Source organism: Capsicum annuum, chromosome 6 (genome assembly GCF_002878395.1).
Source record: "Capsicum annuum cultivar UCD-10X-F1 chromosome 6, UCD10Xv1.1, whole genome shotgun sequence".
NCBI lineage: Eukaryota > Viridiplantae > Streptophyta > Magnoliopsida > Solanales > Solanaceae > Capsicum > Capsicum annuum.
The window spans coordinates 194,231,365-194,250,698 of NC_061116.1; the positions used below are offsets into that span (position 1 = coordinate 194,231,365).

Below are 19,334 nucleotides of genomic sequence, written 5' to 3' on the forward strand. Positions count from 1 at the left end.
TGCATGCATTCAACTTATTAAATCTTTAAGACAAATGGTTACTAAAAATATTAAATGCTAAGTAGCTTAGAAACAATGAGTCAGTCCATTTGATTGTACCAAACCTCCCAAGTGAGTGACATAGACAGTAACCATTTACTTCGAATTAAGGACTTAGGAATCCAGTGTAGGTTTCAACTAAACAACCAGCGCCTCCAGATGCAAAGTTCACTCCTTTAGAATATTTAAGATCATAAAATTTTAAAGCACAGTTAGACATGGGAACGATAGAACTCCAATGACTACATGTGTTCCAATCATTCAACTTCAACGACTATCTTCCATCTTCAAATCGAGCTCCAAATGCAAACTCCACAAGCCTGATTCACGATTGCACCAAAAACTATTTTCCACATTTGAAGTGTCTATCATTAATCAACATCGAGGCTCCATTGGAAATCGGAATTGCTTGATCAAATGGAAGTTCGAATTCAAGAAGTTGATCCATCTCTCTCAGAACGCGGACATTGTACTTTCCTCATCAAAAGATACATGTGCTTCTACATGATCCACTGTGTTGTTATCAAACAGCAGGAAAGCATTTCTCAGTTGAGTGTCTGCCATACTTATTTTATCAGGCCGAACCCATCCGAAGTCTACATCATACAGTGGTAATTTACCAAGCTGCTACATCTATGAAGATCGATCAATATTAGTGTCCTTGAACAGTGCCCTTATTTCTCGAAATGGTCACATTGTTGTAGAAATCAAATCTTGAGGATCTCCTTGCTTACACTTTTTGTAATCATCAAAAAATTGTTCTTTCCCCTTTCTTAGCTCACTAACCAATCGCGATAACTTCATTTCTTCTTCAGTGTATGTTGGTACGAAAAGGGAAGAACTGAAGTTTTCAGGAGTCTTCTCTGGCAAAGGTATAATAGGTCTTAAATTGATAGTCTGAAACAAAACTGATGGCTTGAATAATTGATTCGAATTTGCTCTCATGCCACATTTATAAAGAAGTGTTGTTAGTGTTTCAACGCGAGATGGATTTGTCACTCCTGATGATGAACATTCAGAGAGGAGGGATTTTAGTGTGCGGTTTGAAACGGTTAACCTCTTTGTTACACACTTTTCGAGAGGTCGCTCATTCACACGTTCATTTTTGGGTGGGAAAATAGATGATCCAATAAATTGAGGACGTATATTTAAGTTAGAATCAGGCGCAATTGCAGCCCAGTCATTTATAAATTTGTTCAATGTGCAGATATCTCCAATTTCGTGTGACATACTGTTAAAACTTATAGGATCAGTACTTCTATTATATTAGTTAGTTAACAGTTGGCTAACACTGTATTTAGTTAGTTACACTGTTGCATTGCTTGTTAAGTGAGTCTGTTAAGTGTGTCAAGTTGGTTAGTGTGTTGACTACTTGATTAAGTTGTTAGGAGGTTGTTAGGAAGCTTCTAGATATCATATGTTAGTCATGCGAGTCTATAAATAGGTGGCATGAACTTTCATTGTACATAACTCAATATACAAAGTTTCTTCATAGATCATTTTCTCTCTTCTTCGATTCTTCTCATTAGGCTCAGTAACCGCTGCAATGGCAATTGTGTGTGAGTGTGTGAAAGGTTGAGAGGTATTTTAACATGTAGTAGATTTTTGTGATTTCTGTGACATTTTGATTCCAATCTAGTTGTAGCCTGTGAAATAGACATGGCACCTAAGATTGATCCTAGTGATTCCCTATTTCTGGGAGCATCAGATGTAGCAGGAGATGCATTGATTCCCATTAAGTTGACTGGTTCAGAGAATTATGGAATTTGGTGTAGATCTATGGGAAATAGTAAGTATGGTTTTGTGACTGGTACTTGTAGCAAGGACACATACAGAGAGGAATTACATGATCAATGAGAGACATCCAATGCAGTAGTTCTTTCATGGCTGATGAGTTCAGTAAGTGCTGAGTTACTCAGTGGTATTGTGTATGCAACAAATGCTTGCGAGGTATGGAAAGATCTTAAGGAGAAGTTTGATAATGTGAAACGCATGAGGTTGTACCAATTGCACAGTGAAATCAACAACCTACACCAAGGCACTAACTCAGTCTCAACCTCCTTCACTAAGTTGAAGAATTTTTGGAGTGAACATGATGCAGTTATTCCAGCTTTATTATGTAATTGTCCTAAGTCTAAGGAGTATGCAGAGCACTTATATCATTTGAGGCTAGTACGATTCCTAAGTGGACTGAATAATACATATGATCAGGCAAAGAGACAGATACTGATGAAGTGAACCACACCTACACTTAACCAAGCATATGAATGATTATTGAAGATGCGATCCAACAACTTACTTTCGCTTTAACTATGAGTGAGAAAACTGAGCTTATTGTCACGCAAGTACACAGAAATATGCAGATTCTGGATATGGAAGCAGGAATCAGGCATCAACCAGTTATGGAAGTCAAGGTTACAAAGGTAAAAGATGTGATTACTGTAACTTCACTGGCCACACAAGAGAAAACTGTTACAAATTTCATGGATATCCAAGTGATTGGAGAAACAAGAAGAAGGGTAACTATAACAATCCAAGGGGAGGGTCAAATCAAGCATTCTACAATGGGCAAGGTAGAGGTGGTGGATATGGACAATCAGCTGCTAATCAAAACACCAGCTAGTTATCAGATCATAACTTTATTGGACCTCAACCAGAAAAAGCATATTTGGCTGATCAAGTTGGTAACCAGGGAAGTAAAGGTAACAACAACATTGGTCTAGCAAAGGAATAAGGTTTCTAAAAGATGAATATAGATATATCATAACATTGATCAACAAAGAGACAAATGACTCAGAGCAAGCTAATATGACAAGTACTGTTACTTGTTTTTCTAGCCATGTTATTCCACATAAATGGATAATAGACTCTGGAGCCATACACCATGTGGCAACACACAACATAAAATGGATAGCACAATGTGTGATAAAGTAAACCTACCTACTAGAGCCAAGGTGAACATATAACATGTAGGAGAAACACAGGTGTTGAAAGATAAAGTTGTAAGGGATGAGTTGTATGTTCCTGATTTCAAACTAAACTTGTTATAAGTGTCTAAGATGACTAGGAAACTCTATTATTTTGTTTCGTTCTATCCTGACTTTTGTGTATTTCAGGACCTTCATAGTGGCAAGGTAAAGGGTATTGGTAAGGCAAAATGAGGATTATACATCCTTAAAAATGTTTGGGGAGTAGATGGAATTCTTAACAATGTGGCTCATCAAGGGCAAAATATAGGAGTAGAGATGCATGAGTGCAGTCTATGGCATATGAGGCTGGGACATTCCTCTTCCCAGGCATTAAGAACTTTGAATCTATTAAGGCACAGTAGTGATGTAGATATTCTGAATAAGTGTCATGTGTGTCCATTAGCTAAACAAACTAGACAGATCTTTCCTGTCAGTACATCTAGAGCTTTAAAATATTTTGATATTGTACATATAGATCTTTGGGGGCCTTATAAGATACCTACTTTTGACAAGAAGTACTATTTTTTAATTGTTGTTAATGATCATAGTAGATATACATGGTTACATCTGCTACAATTAAAGTTTGAGAGTATTGTAGCCCTAAAAACTTCTTTACTCTATTTCAGAATCAGTTTGGTGTTCAAGTAAAAATACTGAGGTCAGATAATAGGATAGGGTTCCTTAATTCTAAATGCAAAGAGTTGTTTCAGTCCTTGGGAATAATACATCAAAGTAGCTATCCGTACACACCACAACAAAATGGTGTAGTTGAGAGGAAACACAAACAGATATTGAATATTGCAAGATCCATCAAGTTTCAGTCACAGATGCCTGTCAGGGTTTGAGGCTTGAATGTTAAGGCTGATGTGTATCTTATTAACAGGTTACCATCCTCAGCTATTAAGGGTAAAAGTACTTATGAAATATTGTTCTGTAAAGTCCAATCGTTGAAACACCTAAGATTTATTGGATGCAAATGTTATGCTTCAGTACTACCTAAGGGTGATAAGCTCTCTGAAAGAGCTAAAGTTGCAGTATTGATGGGTTATTCTACCAGTCAGAAGGGCTATATATTGCTGGATTGGTGTACTAATAAGTTGTTTGTCACAAGAGATGTGGTGTTCAAAGAAGATTCATTCCCTTTTGTAGAGGAACCAAGCTCAGAATCAACTACTGATTTTCTTAAATTGAGTTTACTTGATTATGCTGATGCAGTAACAGAAGCAGATGCTTACTCAGATCCTGATAGTCAATCACATAAGCTACAAAAAAAAGGTGCATTACCATATAATTTTGATAGTATCTAAGATCAAGATACTCACAACTTACCCAGCATAGATGAGTTAACCTTATCACCTACAGAACTTGCCCAGCATAGATGAGTCAACCTCATCACCCGGGAAAAGAAAAGGGACCAGATATCCTATGACAAACTATGTATCTTATGCTAATACTAGTTCAAGATACCAAAGTTTTGTGTCTAGTCTGTCATCAGAAGTAGAACTACAATCTTATAATGAAGCTAGTAGAGATAAAAGGTTGATTGAAGCTATGAAACAGGAGGTTAAAGCTCTTGAAGACAATCACACTTGGGAGGTAGTTGATATCCCTCTAGACAAAAACATAACTGCATCAAAATGGGTGTAAAAGATTAAGTACAAAGCCAATGGAGAAGTAGAGAGGTTAAAGGATAGGTTGGTAGCCAAGGGTTATAGCTAACAGGAGGGGCTAAACTACCATGAAGCATTTTCTCCTGTAGCAAAAATGATCACAGTGAAAAGTGTTATTGCTTTAGCGACATTAAAAGAGTGGTGTATATATCAGATGGATGTCTACAATGTTTTCCTACAAGGTGATTTAGATGAGAAAGTATACATGGAGATGCTAGATGGTTTCAAGGAGGGAAGGCAACACAAAGTCTGCAGATTAATTAAGTCACTGTATGGGCTTAAGCATGCATCAAGAAGTGGAACATAAAGCTTACTGCAACATTGCTCAATGGAGGATTCACTCAGAGTAGTTATAATTATTCACTCTTTACCTTAAAGAAGTCATAAGGTATGGTGGTGATTCGGGTTTATGTAGATGATCTTCTAATAACAGGTGACAATGCAAATATGATAAATGCCGCAAAAGATATTCTCCATCAGCAATTCAAACTTAAGGATCTAGGTGAACTTAAGTACTTCTTAGGCATTGAAGTGTTGAGGTCTGAAAGTGGACTAATATTGAACCAAAGAAAATATCTATTGGAGCTTATATTTGACACAGGGCTTGCTGGTGCTAAGCCAGCTCTTACTCTATTAGAGACTAATATCAAGCTAACCTCTGTTGAAGTGGATAAAGCAGCAGGTGTTAAAGAAGATGTTTTTCTAAGGGATATAACATCATATCAAAGACTTGTTGGAAAATTGATGTATGAAACAATAAAAAGACCTGATATCAGTTATGTAGTACAGACACTGGATATCTAAAGGGAACTGTAGGACAAGATATCTAAAGGGAACTGTAGGACCAATGAAAATCATATTTGTAGGTTGCAAACAGGGTAATAAGATAACTAAAGGGAACTGTAGGACAAGGTATATGGCTTAAGGCACAACCTACTGCAGAGTTAGTTTGTTGGTGTAACTCAGATTGGGTTGTATGTCCAAACACTAGGAGGTCTATTATAGGTTATGTGGTATAGTTTGGTTGTTTATTGATATCCTGGATGTCCAAAAAATAGCACACTGTCTCCAGAAGCTCAGCTGAGGCAGAATATAGGAGCATGGACATAGCTTTGGCAGAAGTAACTTGGTTGGATGGACTACTTGAAGAATTAGGGGTCCCAATCACTAAACCTATTATCATCTTTAATGATAGCAAATCAGCTATTCAGCTAGCTGCTAACCCCATATTTCATGAGAGGACCAAACATATTAAGGTGGACTACCACTTTATCAGAGATAAGATCAAAGAAGGGTTGGTTCAACCCATGTAAGTGCAGACAAATCAACAGGTTGCAGACATCCTCACAAAGGGCTTAAGTCATGATCAACACTTACGCCTCCTAATCTAGCTTGGTGTGCTCAAAATTTTGTACCCTGCATCTGTTATGACCCAAACCGGGGCCCTGGCCGTGATGAGTATTACGAACCATAAAGGCCCGAAACACCCCTATCTGTCTGGTAATCATGCACATGACTTATATGACAAAAGAAATGCAGAAGATACACAATATAATAGAAACATGGTCACGAATCATATGAAAACAATAATGGGGAATAATGTCTCACAATCTCAATCAACATCTCAAAAACGTCAGCAAAATCTCTATTATATGAATGAAACAAATAACTATCTGAAAACTGGGACAAGGCCCCCAGTAGACCCCAAACTACTAAATAATAATTAAACTGCCAGACATTCGGCCTTCTGGAAGATAGATGGCTCACCACTTGACTCTGCAAATCTGTCTGGAGAATCTATTGATTTTCTGGACCCCTAGACTGTGCCTCCAAACCTGGGAGAGAAGGGGGTCAATACAAAAGTACTGGTACGCAAAGAAATTAAAATAAAATATAATATTTTTATCAAATATAGGTGAGAGCCATTATAAAGCAGTTTCATAGCAAATCATTTGAAAACACATGGCCGTAATGTAATAGTTTTCAACAATAATGTAATGCAGTTGAGCTAGGTGGAATATCCTACATATAACATTTACACCAACTGTCAAATCTCGATTGCCACCGAGATTAGAGTATAAGTGAGGGGAAGACACACAAGATCACACAGCAGGGTGTCTCGACCCAATAAAGTATAGTAGTGCCCAAGATCACTTAGCCTTGGCTCCTAACCATAGTACCAATTTGGGAATGGCATAAAGTCAAGTACACAAGATCACTAAGCCTGGTACCAAATCCCTATGTCGGCAAACACGATTTCCAGCGATGAGCCCTTACACTCAAACGCCTTCTTCGGGCATCCACCTATCTCATGTAAAATCAATGCATCAAACTTCATTTAATTCAATCATATATCTTATTCTGTAGGTTATCGTCATAACCAACTTGCAAGCCATCAATATCACATCATTCTTTCATGCAACCATTATATTCATCATATTTCAACATAACAACCCTCTCATTTCAAGTCAAAATTATAACCATTTTCAAAATATTTCATATCATGCTTGTCAAGATGATTTCAAACAATTCACTTTATATGAGGATTTAATACAAAATCATATCAAGAGAGGGATTTCATATAATTCATGCTCTTAAGTTAACATGTTTTCAGAATACATGCATATACATATATCATATATCAAATCACTTTGGGAATAGACCTAAAGACCAAATCAATAGCATAAAACGTTTAAAATATAATCATATTCGTAATTTCAAATCCTCCATTTTAAAAACATGAAATTTTAAGCCCATGAGATTTTTGAGATAACCCCACGTACCTCTATATACGAAGATGATAGGTGTTTCTTGAAGCCTACGTTCTGGGGATTCTAAATATGCAATTAGTTTCAAAAACCCACGGTTGAATCTTGAGTTTCTTGGGTTTTTATTTTAAAACCATAAGGAGAGTTCTTGAGTAATTTTAATGAATGAAGGTATATTTTGGGGTATTTGGGGACAGAATTTCGTGTTTATGACTAAATAAGGGTGGGAAAAGGACCATTTTGCCCCAAAAACGGAGTGGTTAAGTCACTTGAGTAATAATGTATGCGGCGTACACCTTATCACATAATATAGGTTGTGCGGTTCACTCTTTATAGCACACATTAGGTTGTGCATCGTACACCTTATAACATAAGTTAGGGTGTGCGTTGCACAGCTTATGCTGCACGACACACTCACTTTCCAAAGCCATAACTTCTTCCTCTGGTGTCGGATTTTTGCGAAATTGGTATCGTTGGAAAGATAATTCGAAGACCTTTCATTTCATATATTTGATATATAGTAGGAACTATAATTAAATATATACAAAGAGTAATGGTCGATTGAATTTGACCTAAGTTTTAACGCTCACTAAAATTCGAACGATAGGAAAACTTTCAACTTGTCTTTGAGCTTGGGGACCTCTATGATCTCAATTCATGCTCAAATAAGTTTTCACACTACATAATTTATTAACACACTAAAATTGCATTGGATTTCTGGCTTTTGGAACCTTTACATGAAGGAAATGACGATTTTCGTTCTCGTCTGAAAAATGGGGTGTTACATTATATCCCCCTGGGGATCATTCATCCCCGAATGATGGGTAGGAAGTTGTTGAAGCACGAATTTAAACATATTTAATGAACAGGAGGTATAGGATAAGAATAGTACCTTCTGTCTCATCATCCATCGAAGAAAATAGGTTGGGATATCTATTTCTCATGTCATCTTCCGATTCCCAGGTTGCTTCTTCAACTTTCTGATTTCTCCACAATACTTTCATCGAGGCTATCTCCTTGCTCCTCAATTTTCTAACTTGTTTTCTTCATAAGTCAAGGAATCGGAAACTTTGATTTCTTCAATGGGCACCACTAAAGAGTGATCTTCAATGCACTTCTTCAACATAGATATGTGGAATACCAGGTGGACAGAACCCAAATTTGCAGGCAACTCTAACCCATATGCAACTCCACCAATCCTTTTTATAATCTGATATGGTCCTATATAGCGAGGACTTAGCTTACCTTTCTTCCCAAAGCGCATAACTCCCTTCATGGGAGAAACTTTAAGGAATACCCAATCTCCGAACTCAAACTCTAACTCTCTTCTTCTAACGTCGAAATAGGATTTCTGACGACTCTGAGCCATCTTAAGTCTTTCTCTGATGATTTTCACATCCTCCATTGCCTGATGAACAAGATCAGGCCCAAACAACCGTGTCTCACCAAATTCAAACCACCCTATAGGAGACCTGCATCTTCTCCCATACAATGCTTCGAACGGTGCCATCTTAATACTGGCATGGTAGCTATTACTATAAGCAAACTCTATCAATGACAATTGATCTACCTAACTACCTTTGAAATCTATCACACAAGCCCTCAACATTTCCTCAAGGGTCTGAATGGTGCGCTCAGCCTGCCCATCAGTCTGAGGGTGGAATGCTATGCTTAAGTTCACCTGGGTACCTAAACCTTTCTGGAATGATCTCCAAAATAGAGAAGAAAACTGCGTACCTCGATCGGATATAATAGAGACAGGTGCCCCATGCAAATAAACTATTTCCTCAATGTACAGCTTCACATAATCATCTCTCGAATAATTAGTCCTTACAGGTAAAAAGTGCGCTGACTTTGTCAATCAATCTACAATCATCCAAATTGAGTCATACTAGTTTCGGGACTTCGGAAGTCCTGTAATGAAGTCCATATTTATCATCTCCCACTTCCATAAAGGCAGAGTTATCTCTTGGGAAGTACCCCCTGGCCTCAAATGTTCTACCTTTACTTGTTAACAGTTCAAATACTTAGACACAAAATTAGCTACATCACGTTTCATGTTATTCCACCAATATAAGGTTTTCAGATCATGGTACATCTTAGTAGAGCCTGGGTGAACGACATACCTCAAAGTGTGAGCTTTGTCAAGGATCCCTTTTCGCAGTCCATCAATATTCAGAATGCACAATCGACCTGATATCTCAGAATACCATCACCACTAATTTCAAACGACATTACCTTTTGTTGACCCACATCTTTCTTGATTTGCATCAAGATGGGGTCTTCAACTTTCTTCTCTTTAACTTCAGCACATAGGGATGACTTAGCTAACTCATGAAAAATCATCCCTCTATCTTCGAAATCTAAGAGTCGCACTCCCAGATTTGCTAGGCGGTGAATGTCCTTCACCATCTTTTTCTTTCCTTTTTCAACATGAGAAAGGCTGACCATAGACAACCGCTGAGAGCATCGGCTACAATATTTGCCTTACCCGGATGGTAATGCAGGCTCATATCATAGTCTTTCAAAATCTCCATCCAACGCCTCTGCCTGAGGTTTAATTCCTTCTGCGAGAAAACATACTGCAAACTTTTGTGGTCAATATAAATATCAACATGCACTCCATAGAGATAATGACTCCAGATTCTAAGTGCAAACACCACGGCTGCTAGCTCCAAGTCATGAGTGGGGTAATTTTGCTCATGCACCTTTAACTGCCTAGATGCATAAGCTATCACCTTACCATGCTGCATCAAAACACAACTAAGTCCCACATGAGACGTATCACAGTACACCACAAAACCATCTACACCCTCGAGAAGGGTCAAAATAGGAGTAGTAGTTAGCTTGTCCTTCAACTTCTCAAAACTATTTTCACATGAATCAGACCACACAAACTTCACCTTTTTTTGAGTCAACTTAGTGAGCGGAGCAGCTATGGAAGAAAAACTCTCTACAAACCTTCTGTAATAACCCGCCAGGCCCAAGAAGCTCCAGATATTGGTTGGAGTCGTGGGTCTGGGCCATTTTCTCACTGCCTCAATCTTTTAGGGATCCACTCTAATCTCGTCGCTAGACACAATATGTCCCAAGAAAGCAATAGTATTCACCCAGAATTCATATTTGGAGAACTTAGCATATAACTGATGATCTTTAAGGGACTGAAGGATAATTCGGAGGAGATTGGTATGGCCCTCTTCACTTTTAGAATAGATCAGAATATCATCAATGAATACTATGATGAACAAGTCTAGAAATTGATGGAATACCCTATTCATAAGATCCATGAAGGTAGCAGGGGGTTAGTCAACCCGAAGGACATGACTAAGAACTCATAGTGACCATATCAGGTTCGGAAGGCTGTTTTGGGAATGTCTGACTCCCTAACCTTCAACTGATGATAGCCCGAATGAAGGTCTATTTTCAAAAAATACTTAGCACCCTGAAGCTGGTCAAAAAGATCATCAATTCTAGGAAGAGGATATTTGTTTTTAATAATGACCTTATTCAACTGACGATAGTCTATGGACATACGAAGGGATCCATCATTCTTTCGCATAAAAAGTATGGGTGCACCCCATGGGGAAACACTAGGACGAATTAATCCTTTGTCTAGGAGGTCTGTGAATTGTTCTTTTAATTCTTTCAGTTTTGCGGGGCCATTCTATACATAGGGATGGAAATAGGACTAGTTCTGGCAATACATCAATGCCAAAAACTATCTCCCTATCAGGTGGTATCCCTGGGAGATCTTCAAGAAAGACCTCTAGAAACTCATTCACTATAGAGACTGGCTGAAGAGGAAGATTTTCAACCCTGGAGTCTTTTACTCAGATTAGATGATACATACAATCCCTGGAGATGAGCTTTCAGGCTCTAAGATAAGCGATAAAGTGACCTCTAGGTGCCACAGAATTTCCTGCCCACTCAATTGGTGTCTCATTCGGGAAAGAAAAAGTAACCCTCCGGGTCCTGCAATCAAGTGTGGCATAACATACATAGAGCCAGTCCATCCCAAGGATAACATCAAAATCTACCATATCAAGTTCTATAAGGTCTGCCACAATATCCCGACTAAGAACAGACACAACACAATTTCTATACACCCTTCTAGCAACAACAGAATCACTTACTGGAGTGGAAACAGTGAAGGGTTCTACAATAACTTCGGGTTCAAACCCAAAACCAACAGCCACATAAGGGGTCACATAAGATAAGGTAGACCCGGGATCAAGTAACACATAAACATCACGAGAAAAGATTCACAACGTACCAGTGACAATATCTGGTGAAGCTTCCGCCTCCTGGCGGTTAGCCAAAGCATATAACCGATTACGACCACTCCCGACAGCTGAAGGAGCACCCTTAGAGGAGGAGCCGTGGAGGCAGTTTGGGGCTTAGCCCTTCCCCCCCCCCTCCGCCCCCGTATTTTCTCTCGCAGAAGGGCAATCTCTCTGAAGATGACCTATCTTGCCACAAGTGTAACAGTTTCTCCCCTCAAAAAAGCACCTTCCTAGGTGATTCTTTCCACAAAACTCACACCGTTGATAAGTACGACGCTGCTGGGCCACACTGCCCTACGACTGAGTATCTGGGGCTCTGGATCCATGTTGAGTCTGGAAACTCTAAGATCGTCTGTCTGTTGGGGTCTGGGCGCTGGGGTGCTGGTAGCAGTTTGTGCATTAGCCCAATTCTTCTTCTTCTGCAATTTATTTCCCCACTTACCCCTTTAAGGCTGGCTGTGACCCTGGTCAGCAGATCTTGCTCTTTTCGTCTGTCTTTCTAGCTCCCTAGCCTAAGAAATCTTCTTCTTTTTCTCTTCTACCTGTTGCATATGAACGTTCAGCCTAGAAAAGTTCAACTCCTTATTCACCATAGCTCCCTGGCACTCAAGCACCAGGTCATTAGAAAGGCCAGATGCAAATTTCCTCATTCGGGCCCTCATACTACTCGTCATCTCAGGAGCATAACAGGACAGATGATTAAATTTTAAAGTGTACTCCTGCACGCTTATCTTACCCTGCTTGAGGTTCATGAACTCTTCTACTTTAGCTTCCCTCAGCTCCAGAGAAAAGAACCTGTCAAGGAAAGCATCAACAAACTTATTCCATATTGAAGGCTCAGCATTGTTGCCCTTCGCATCTTTCCAATCGTTGTACCACTGATTCGCCACTTTTTTCAGCTGGTACGCCTCCAATTCTACCCCTTTTACCTCATCAACATGCATCACTTTGAAAATCTTTTCCATTTTATCTACAAATCCCTGCGAATCCTCTTCTACCTTAGTACCTGTGAATTTGGGAGAATTTATCCTCATGAATTGGCTCACCCGAGTAGCTTCGAAAGTAACAGATGCAGAACAAGTATCCTTTCACCGCTGAGTCTGCACAGCCACCAACTTTGTCAACATGTGAATAGATTATCTAAACTCTGCATTTAAAATATCTCTCTGATTTACCGGGGGACGATTAAAATTGGTCCATAGAGCCCGAGGTAGACTGGTCGGAACTGGAGGGACTCCCAGAGTAGGGACAGGGTCTGGAGTAGGAGCTCTATTACGTGTCCTCATCCCATAGTGGGATGGACTTCATCATTCTGATCACTCTTATTAGTATTGCGATGAGGAGGCATAACTGTTATTTCTGTAAGATAAAAGATTTCTGATTAGGAACATACTTGACTCTGAAACACGAACTAATTCACAAAGAAGGTAAATATTTCCTAAACACCTAGTAGCTTCCTACTTATAAGTGTGGCACGCTACACACTTATAAACAAGAATCTACCCGACGTAATTTTGCAGACACCCTGGGACCATGAACTGTGCTCTGATACCAAGTTTGTCACGATCGAACCGGGGCTCTGGCCGTGACGAGTATTCCGAACCATAAAGGAACGAAATACCCCTATCTGTCTGGTAATTATGCACATGACTTATATGACAAAAGAAATACGAAAGATACACAATATAACGAAAACATGGTCAAGAATCATATGAAAACAATAAGGGGTAATAATGTCCCACAATCTCAATCAACATCTCAAAAATGTCTGCAAAATCTCTATTACATGACTGAAATAAATAACTATCTAAAAATTGGGACAAGACCCCCAGTAAACCCAAAACTACTAAATAATAATTAAATTGCCAGACATTAGGCCTTCCGGAAGATAGAAGGCTCACCACTCGACTCTGCAAATCTATCTGGAGAATCTACTAATTTTCTGGACCCCTAGACTGTGCCTCCGAACCTGGGAGGGAAGGGGGTCAATACAAAAGTACTGGTATGCAGAGAAATCAAAACAAAATATAATATTTTTACCAAATATAGGTGAGAGCCATTATAAAGCAGTTTCATATCAAATCATTTGAAAACACATGAGCATCATGTAATAGTTTTCAACAACAATGTAATGCAGCTGAGCTAGGTGGAATACCCTACATATAACATTTACACCAACTGTCTAATCTCGGTTGCCACCGAGATTAGAGTATAAGTGAGGGGAAGGCACACAAGATCACACAATAGGGTGTCTCGACCCAATAAAGTATAGTAGTGCCCAAGATCACTTAGCCTGGGCTCCTAACCATAGTCCTAATTTGGGAATGACATAAAGTCAAGTACACAAGATCACGTAGCCTGGTACGAAATCCCTATGTCGGCAAACACGATTTCCAGTGATGAGCCCTTACACTCAAATGCCTTCTTCAGGCATCCACCTATCTCATGTAAAATCAATGCATCAAACTTCATTTAATTCAATCATTTATCTTATTCTATAGGGTATCATTATACCCGACTTGCAAGCCATCAATATCACATCATTATTTCATGCAACCATTATATTCATCATATTTCAACATAACAACCCTCTCATTTCAAGTCAAAAATAATAACTATTTTCAAAATATTTCATGTCATGCTTGTCAAGATGATTTCAAACAATTCACATCATATGAGGATTTAATACAAAATTATATCAAGAGAGGAATTTTCATATAATTCATGCTCTCAAGTTAACATCTTTTCGGAATACATGCATATACGTATATCATATATCAAATTACTTTGGGAATAGACCTAAAGACCAAACCAATATCATAAAACATTTAAAACATAATCATATTCGTAATTTCAAAACCTCCATTTTAAAAACATGAAGTTTTAAGCCCATGAGATTTCGAGATAACCCCACGTACCTCTATATGCGAAGATGATAGGTGCTTTTTGAAGCCTACGTTCTGGGCATTCCAAATATGCAATTAGTTTCAAAAACCCACGGTTGAATCTTGAGTTTCTTGGGTTTTTACTTTAAAACCCTAAGGAGAGTTCTTGAGCAATTTTGATGAATGAAGGTGTATTTTGGGGTATTTGGGGACTGAATTTCGTGTTTATGGCTAAATAAGGGTGGGAAAAGGACCATTTTGCCCCCAAAAATAGAGTGTTTAAGTCACTTGAGTAATAATGTATGCGACACACACCTTATCTCATAATATAGGTTGTGCGACGCACTTTGTATCGCACACATTAGGTTGTGCGTCGCACACCTTATAGCATAAGTTAGGGTGTGCGTCGCACAACTTATGCTGCACGACACACTCCACTTTGCAAAGCCATACCTTCTTCCTTGGGTGTTGGATTTTTGCAAAATTGGTATCGTTGGAAAGATAATTCGAAGACCTTTCATTTGATATATAGTAGGCACTCTAATTAAATATATACAAAGAGTAATGGTCGATTGAAGTTGACCTAAGTTTTAACGCTCACTAAAATTCGAACGATAGGAAAACTTTCAACTTGTCCTTGAGCTTGGGGACCTCTATGATATCAATTCATGCTCAAATAGGTTTCCACAATACATAATTTATTAACAAACTAAACTTGCATTGGATTTATGGCTTTTGGAACCTTTACGTGAAGGAAATGACGATTTTCGTTCTCGTTCGAAAAGCGGGGTGTTACAGCATCTTGAGGGGGAGTGTTAAAACTTATAGGATCGGTACTTCTGCTATATTAGCTAGTTAACAGTTGGTTAATACTGTGTTTAGTTAGTTAACACTGTTGCATTGCTTGTTAAGTGAGTTTGTTAAGTGTGTCAAGTTGGTTAGTGTGTTGACCACTTGATTAAGTTGTTAGGAGGTTGTTAGGAAGCTTCTAGATAATCACATGTTAGTCATGTGAGTCTATAAATAGGTGGCATGAACTCTCATTGTACATATAACTCAATATACAAAGTCTCTTCTTAGTTCAATTTCTCTCTTCTTCCCTCCTTCTCATCAAGCTCAGTAACTGCTGCAATGGCAGTTGTGTGTGTGAAAGCTTGAGAGGTATTTTAAGACACACATACACATACACTTAGATCAATTCCTCCACGATCAAACTGATTCAATTGAACCATGACCAATTTTCTATTAGGTGCAATGACATTCCACGGTATATCTTTGGAATATACTTCTTTGACATTTCTGTCCTGACTTTTGAGAATTTCAGACATGGGACAATCGAATCGAGCCTTGTAAAAATCAGCACCTATATCGTTACACTCGATATGAACATTGTCCCTTAATGTTCCAGCAAAAGCGTAATAAGCAGCTAAGGCTTTTGAAAGGGAATTTTCAATAACGTTACGCATGTCATTTGGTTTGAATACCTTATTGTTGGGATAGAAAAAGGCTATGGGGACATATTGTGTACTATTGAATTGATCAATGAAGGAAAGCTTGTAAATTCTTTCAGAAGGAGTGGTTGGAGAGAATGGTTTGATGATCTTTTTTGACAAAGAAACTAGAGCTGAGGAAGCCATTTTGTTACTGAAATTAGTTGAGAATATTTTCAATATCAGCTGCAAAAACCAAACATATATTATTCATGACATTTTTGTGTTTTATGGTGGGATAGGATGGGCGGAGGGGAGGGGGGAGAGGGGGTGCTGTGCCTTTATCAAAAAGTATCACACATATAACCAGAGAATCCACACACAGTATCACACACGTTCATTACCGTGTTTACAAAAAATTATTTAGGGGGTGTGTTGAATCGAATTCTTTCGATAAAAAGTTATACCGTACATATAAAGTGAGTTTTAAAATTTTTATATATATAAAATTATAAATAGATTTTGAATCCTCCAACACAAAATAAGAGATTGACTTAATGATTTAGAGGGTTCAAAACATACTTTAATATTCTCAAGTGAAATTCTAAGCATTTTATTTTTGTTTTTCAAACGTCCTAGGTAAAAATTCTAAGTCCACCATCTTATGGCATCAAAGACTTGCAAGTTATTCAAGGAAATTATGACAAGAAAATAGATGAAAGTAAATAGGTGAAAGAAGAGTTAGAATGCACCCTTTTTCCTTTGAGAAGTTGAGTTGGAATTTATAGGGAACTCCAAACTGATCCACCCAATCAGCAATGGAATATTCCAAAATGAATAGCCTTGTTAACCTCTGAAATTCAAGATTCAAAGGTGAAAAGTGATGGGAAGTCAACCAACACATTCTTTTATTCCTACCAGCACCTGAATTTTTAAAAGAAAATATTATTTTTTTTACCTTCTAAGAGCTCTCAACCAATTATTATAGTATTTCGGGGACTCGAATTTACAATCTTATTATTAATAATGAGAAGTGTTTACAATGCGATCAATTCATTTTGTTTACAGTTGTACATGTCAATAAAGTAAAATTTTATATAAAATATCTAAAGTAATAATAATAAAAGTGTAAATAGAATATGATATTTATTTAAATAATACAATAATATTAATTATATTGATTCAAATAATATATTTGGTGCATTTGATATGATATCTCTTTATAGCTATAATTAAACTGAGTTTAAAGTAAAAAAAAAAAATGTTTTTAAAATGATGGGGTCCAGCCCCACGTGATAGTAAGTTTCATTTGCCAAATTATGACATTGTTTTCCTTGGGATTCAAAAGTACGTCATGATAACTTTATATTTTTGTTAGGTGTAAGAGAAGAAAATGCTGGAATTTGATTGAAAAAGGGTATAAATAATCACATTATTGCCAATGCTAAAGATGTTCATACAGCATTTGAAAGGAATCTTTTGGGTTTTTTGTCTCCTAGCTTCTTATTCAATTAAGGAAAAAGGGTTAAATATGCCCCTCAATTTTATAAAAAGATCTAAATATATCCTTCGATATAAGTTTGGTCCAAATATGTCCTCATTGTTAAAGTTTAGGAGCAAATATACCCCTAAACTTTGTGAAACTCCGTTACAGGTTTGATCCAAATATGCCTTTAAAGTTTAGGAATAAATATACCTCTTAACTTTGCGAAAATGTCCAAATATACCCTATGTTACAACCCATAATAATAATAATAATAATAATAATAATAATAATAATAAACTAAAAACAGTAATTAATTAAAATAAAAACAGTAACCTTTTGACAAAGTTGAGGGGCATAAAGATAACTAGTTACTAAAAACAGTAAATAGTAAAAGTAACTTAGAAACTATGATTGTACCAAACCTCCCTACAGCGCGAGACAGTAATGATTCATATTGTCAATTTCCATTTACTCGGTACTAAGGCATAAGTATTGGTTTTGTTATTGAATATTTACGTAAGAACTACAAAAAGATTTAATAAAAATAGAGTAACTTACGAATCAAGTGTAGGTTACTAGGTTTCATGTCGGAGTGTATGTCTAGCCACTTTAAAACATCAAATATATGAACTTCATTCATATGAAACTTCAAACACTCCGTATCCAAAGTTATTTCGAATTAAAGAAAACTTGTAAATTCTTAGGCATTGCAAACATGCTTGAATAGTGGTCTCTCAAAACCATGTATCTGTAGTCTGTCCACTTTTATCAAATTCATCTTCAGGTTGCAATTGACCAAAGAATGGTCTGTGAAAAAAGAAATCGGCCATAAAAGAAAGCAATTAATAACAATAATAAAAAATAATAACAGCTATTTTTATATATAAAGAGTGAAATTTCTTTGTTACTTGCCAGTAAAATCAGGAATGAGACAATTACCATCACAAATCCTGCCAAGGATTCTTGAAAAATGATTCGCCAATTGGCATGGTGTTCAGTAGTGATGTTGATAAATAGTACTCCACAAGTTTAAATTAAGATGGACAGTAACTAAATGTTAGAATGGACAGTTTATATATCACTTAGGTTGATATAGATGACACACCACTTGGATATATAGTTGCAAACAAATTTCAGATCAAATTTCATGACATTTCAGATAAGACCTCCTCACTTAAGCATTCCAAAGTGATATTATTTAATTCTACAAATAAACAATGTATTTGTAATATGATATTAATTGATTAGTGTCTAAATAAATCAGTAATAAATTACTATATGATTTTATAAATGTTATTTATTTAAATGAATAAATTTGCATACCCTAATATTATAAAGGGCTTGATACAACCACTTCAATTTGGAATCTACATGTTGAGGCTCACGATTTCGATAGCCATATCAGTGATTTGGAGGAGATCTCTCAATAATTTTGTATTAGAATGTATCATAATGGATCAACTTGTTCTTTAATTTGTCTTCAACTTGCATATATGCCCTCCAACTTTGGGCATGAACAAGTAGATACTTAAATTTATATAAAGTTAAACAAATAGACACATGTGTCCTATGTGACTAGAGATGGCAATGGGCGGTGCGGGGCGATGTGGGTTGAGACAAGTGTCACGACCCGATTTCAAAGTCATGATGGCACCTACCACATCCTACCGGTATATAAGCCAATACCGTAACCCGAAGCTATTGCAATGAGTTACCTTGGTAAGAACGTTCAACTTGGACCCTATATGTGAACGCAATATATAACAACAACATTTCACTACTAAGGACAACTGATATTCAAACA

The 19,334-nt window shown here is 37.3% G+C and overlaps 1 protein-coding gene across 1 annotated transcript; it reads right to left on the bottom strand.

Moving 5' to 3' along the window:
- Nucleotides 1–382: 382 nt before the first annotated feature.
- On the bottom strand, nt 383–16,989 carry LOC107855827 (acyltransferase Pun1). The gene is given in 3 exon segments (XM_047414496.1): nt 383–495; nt 498–1,270; nt 15,788–16,989. Coding segments are annotated over 3 exon segments (1,350 nt in total). The 5' UTR covers nt 16,252–16,989.
- Between the last annotated feature and the right edge of the window lie 2,345 nt (nt 16,990–19,334).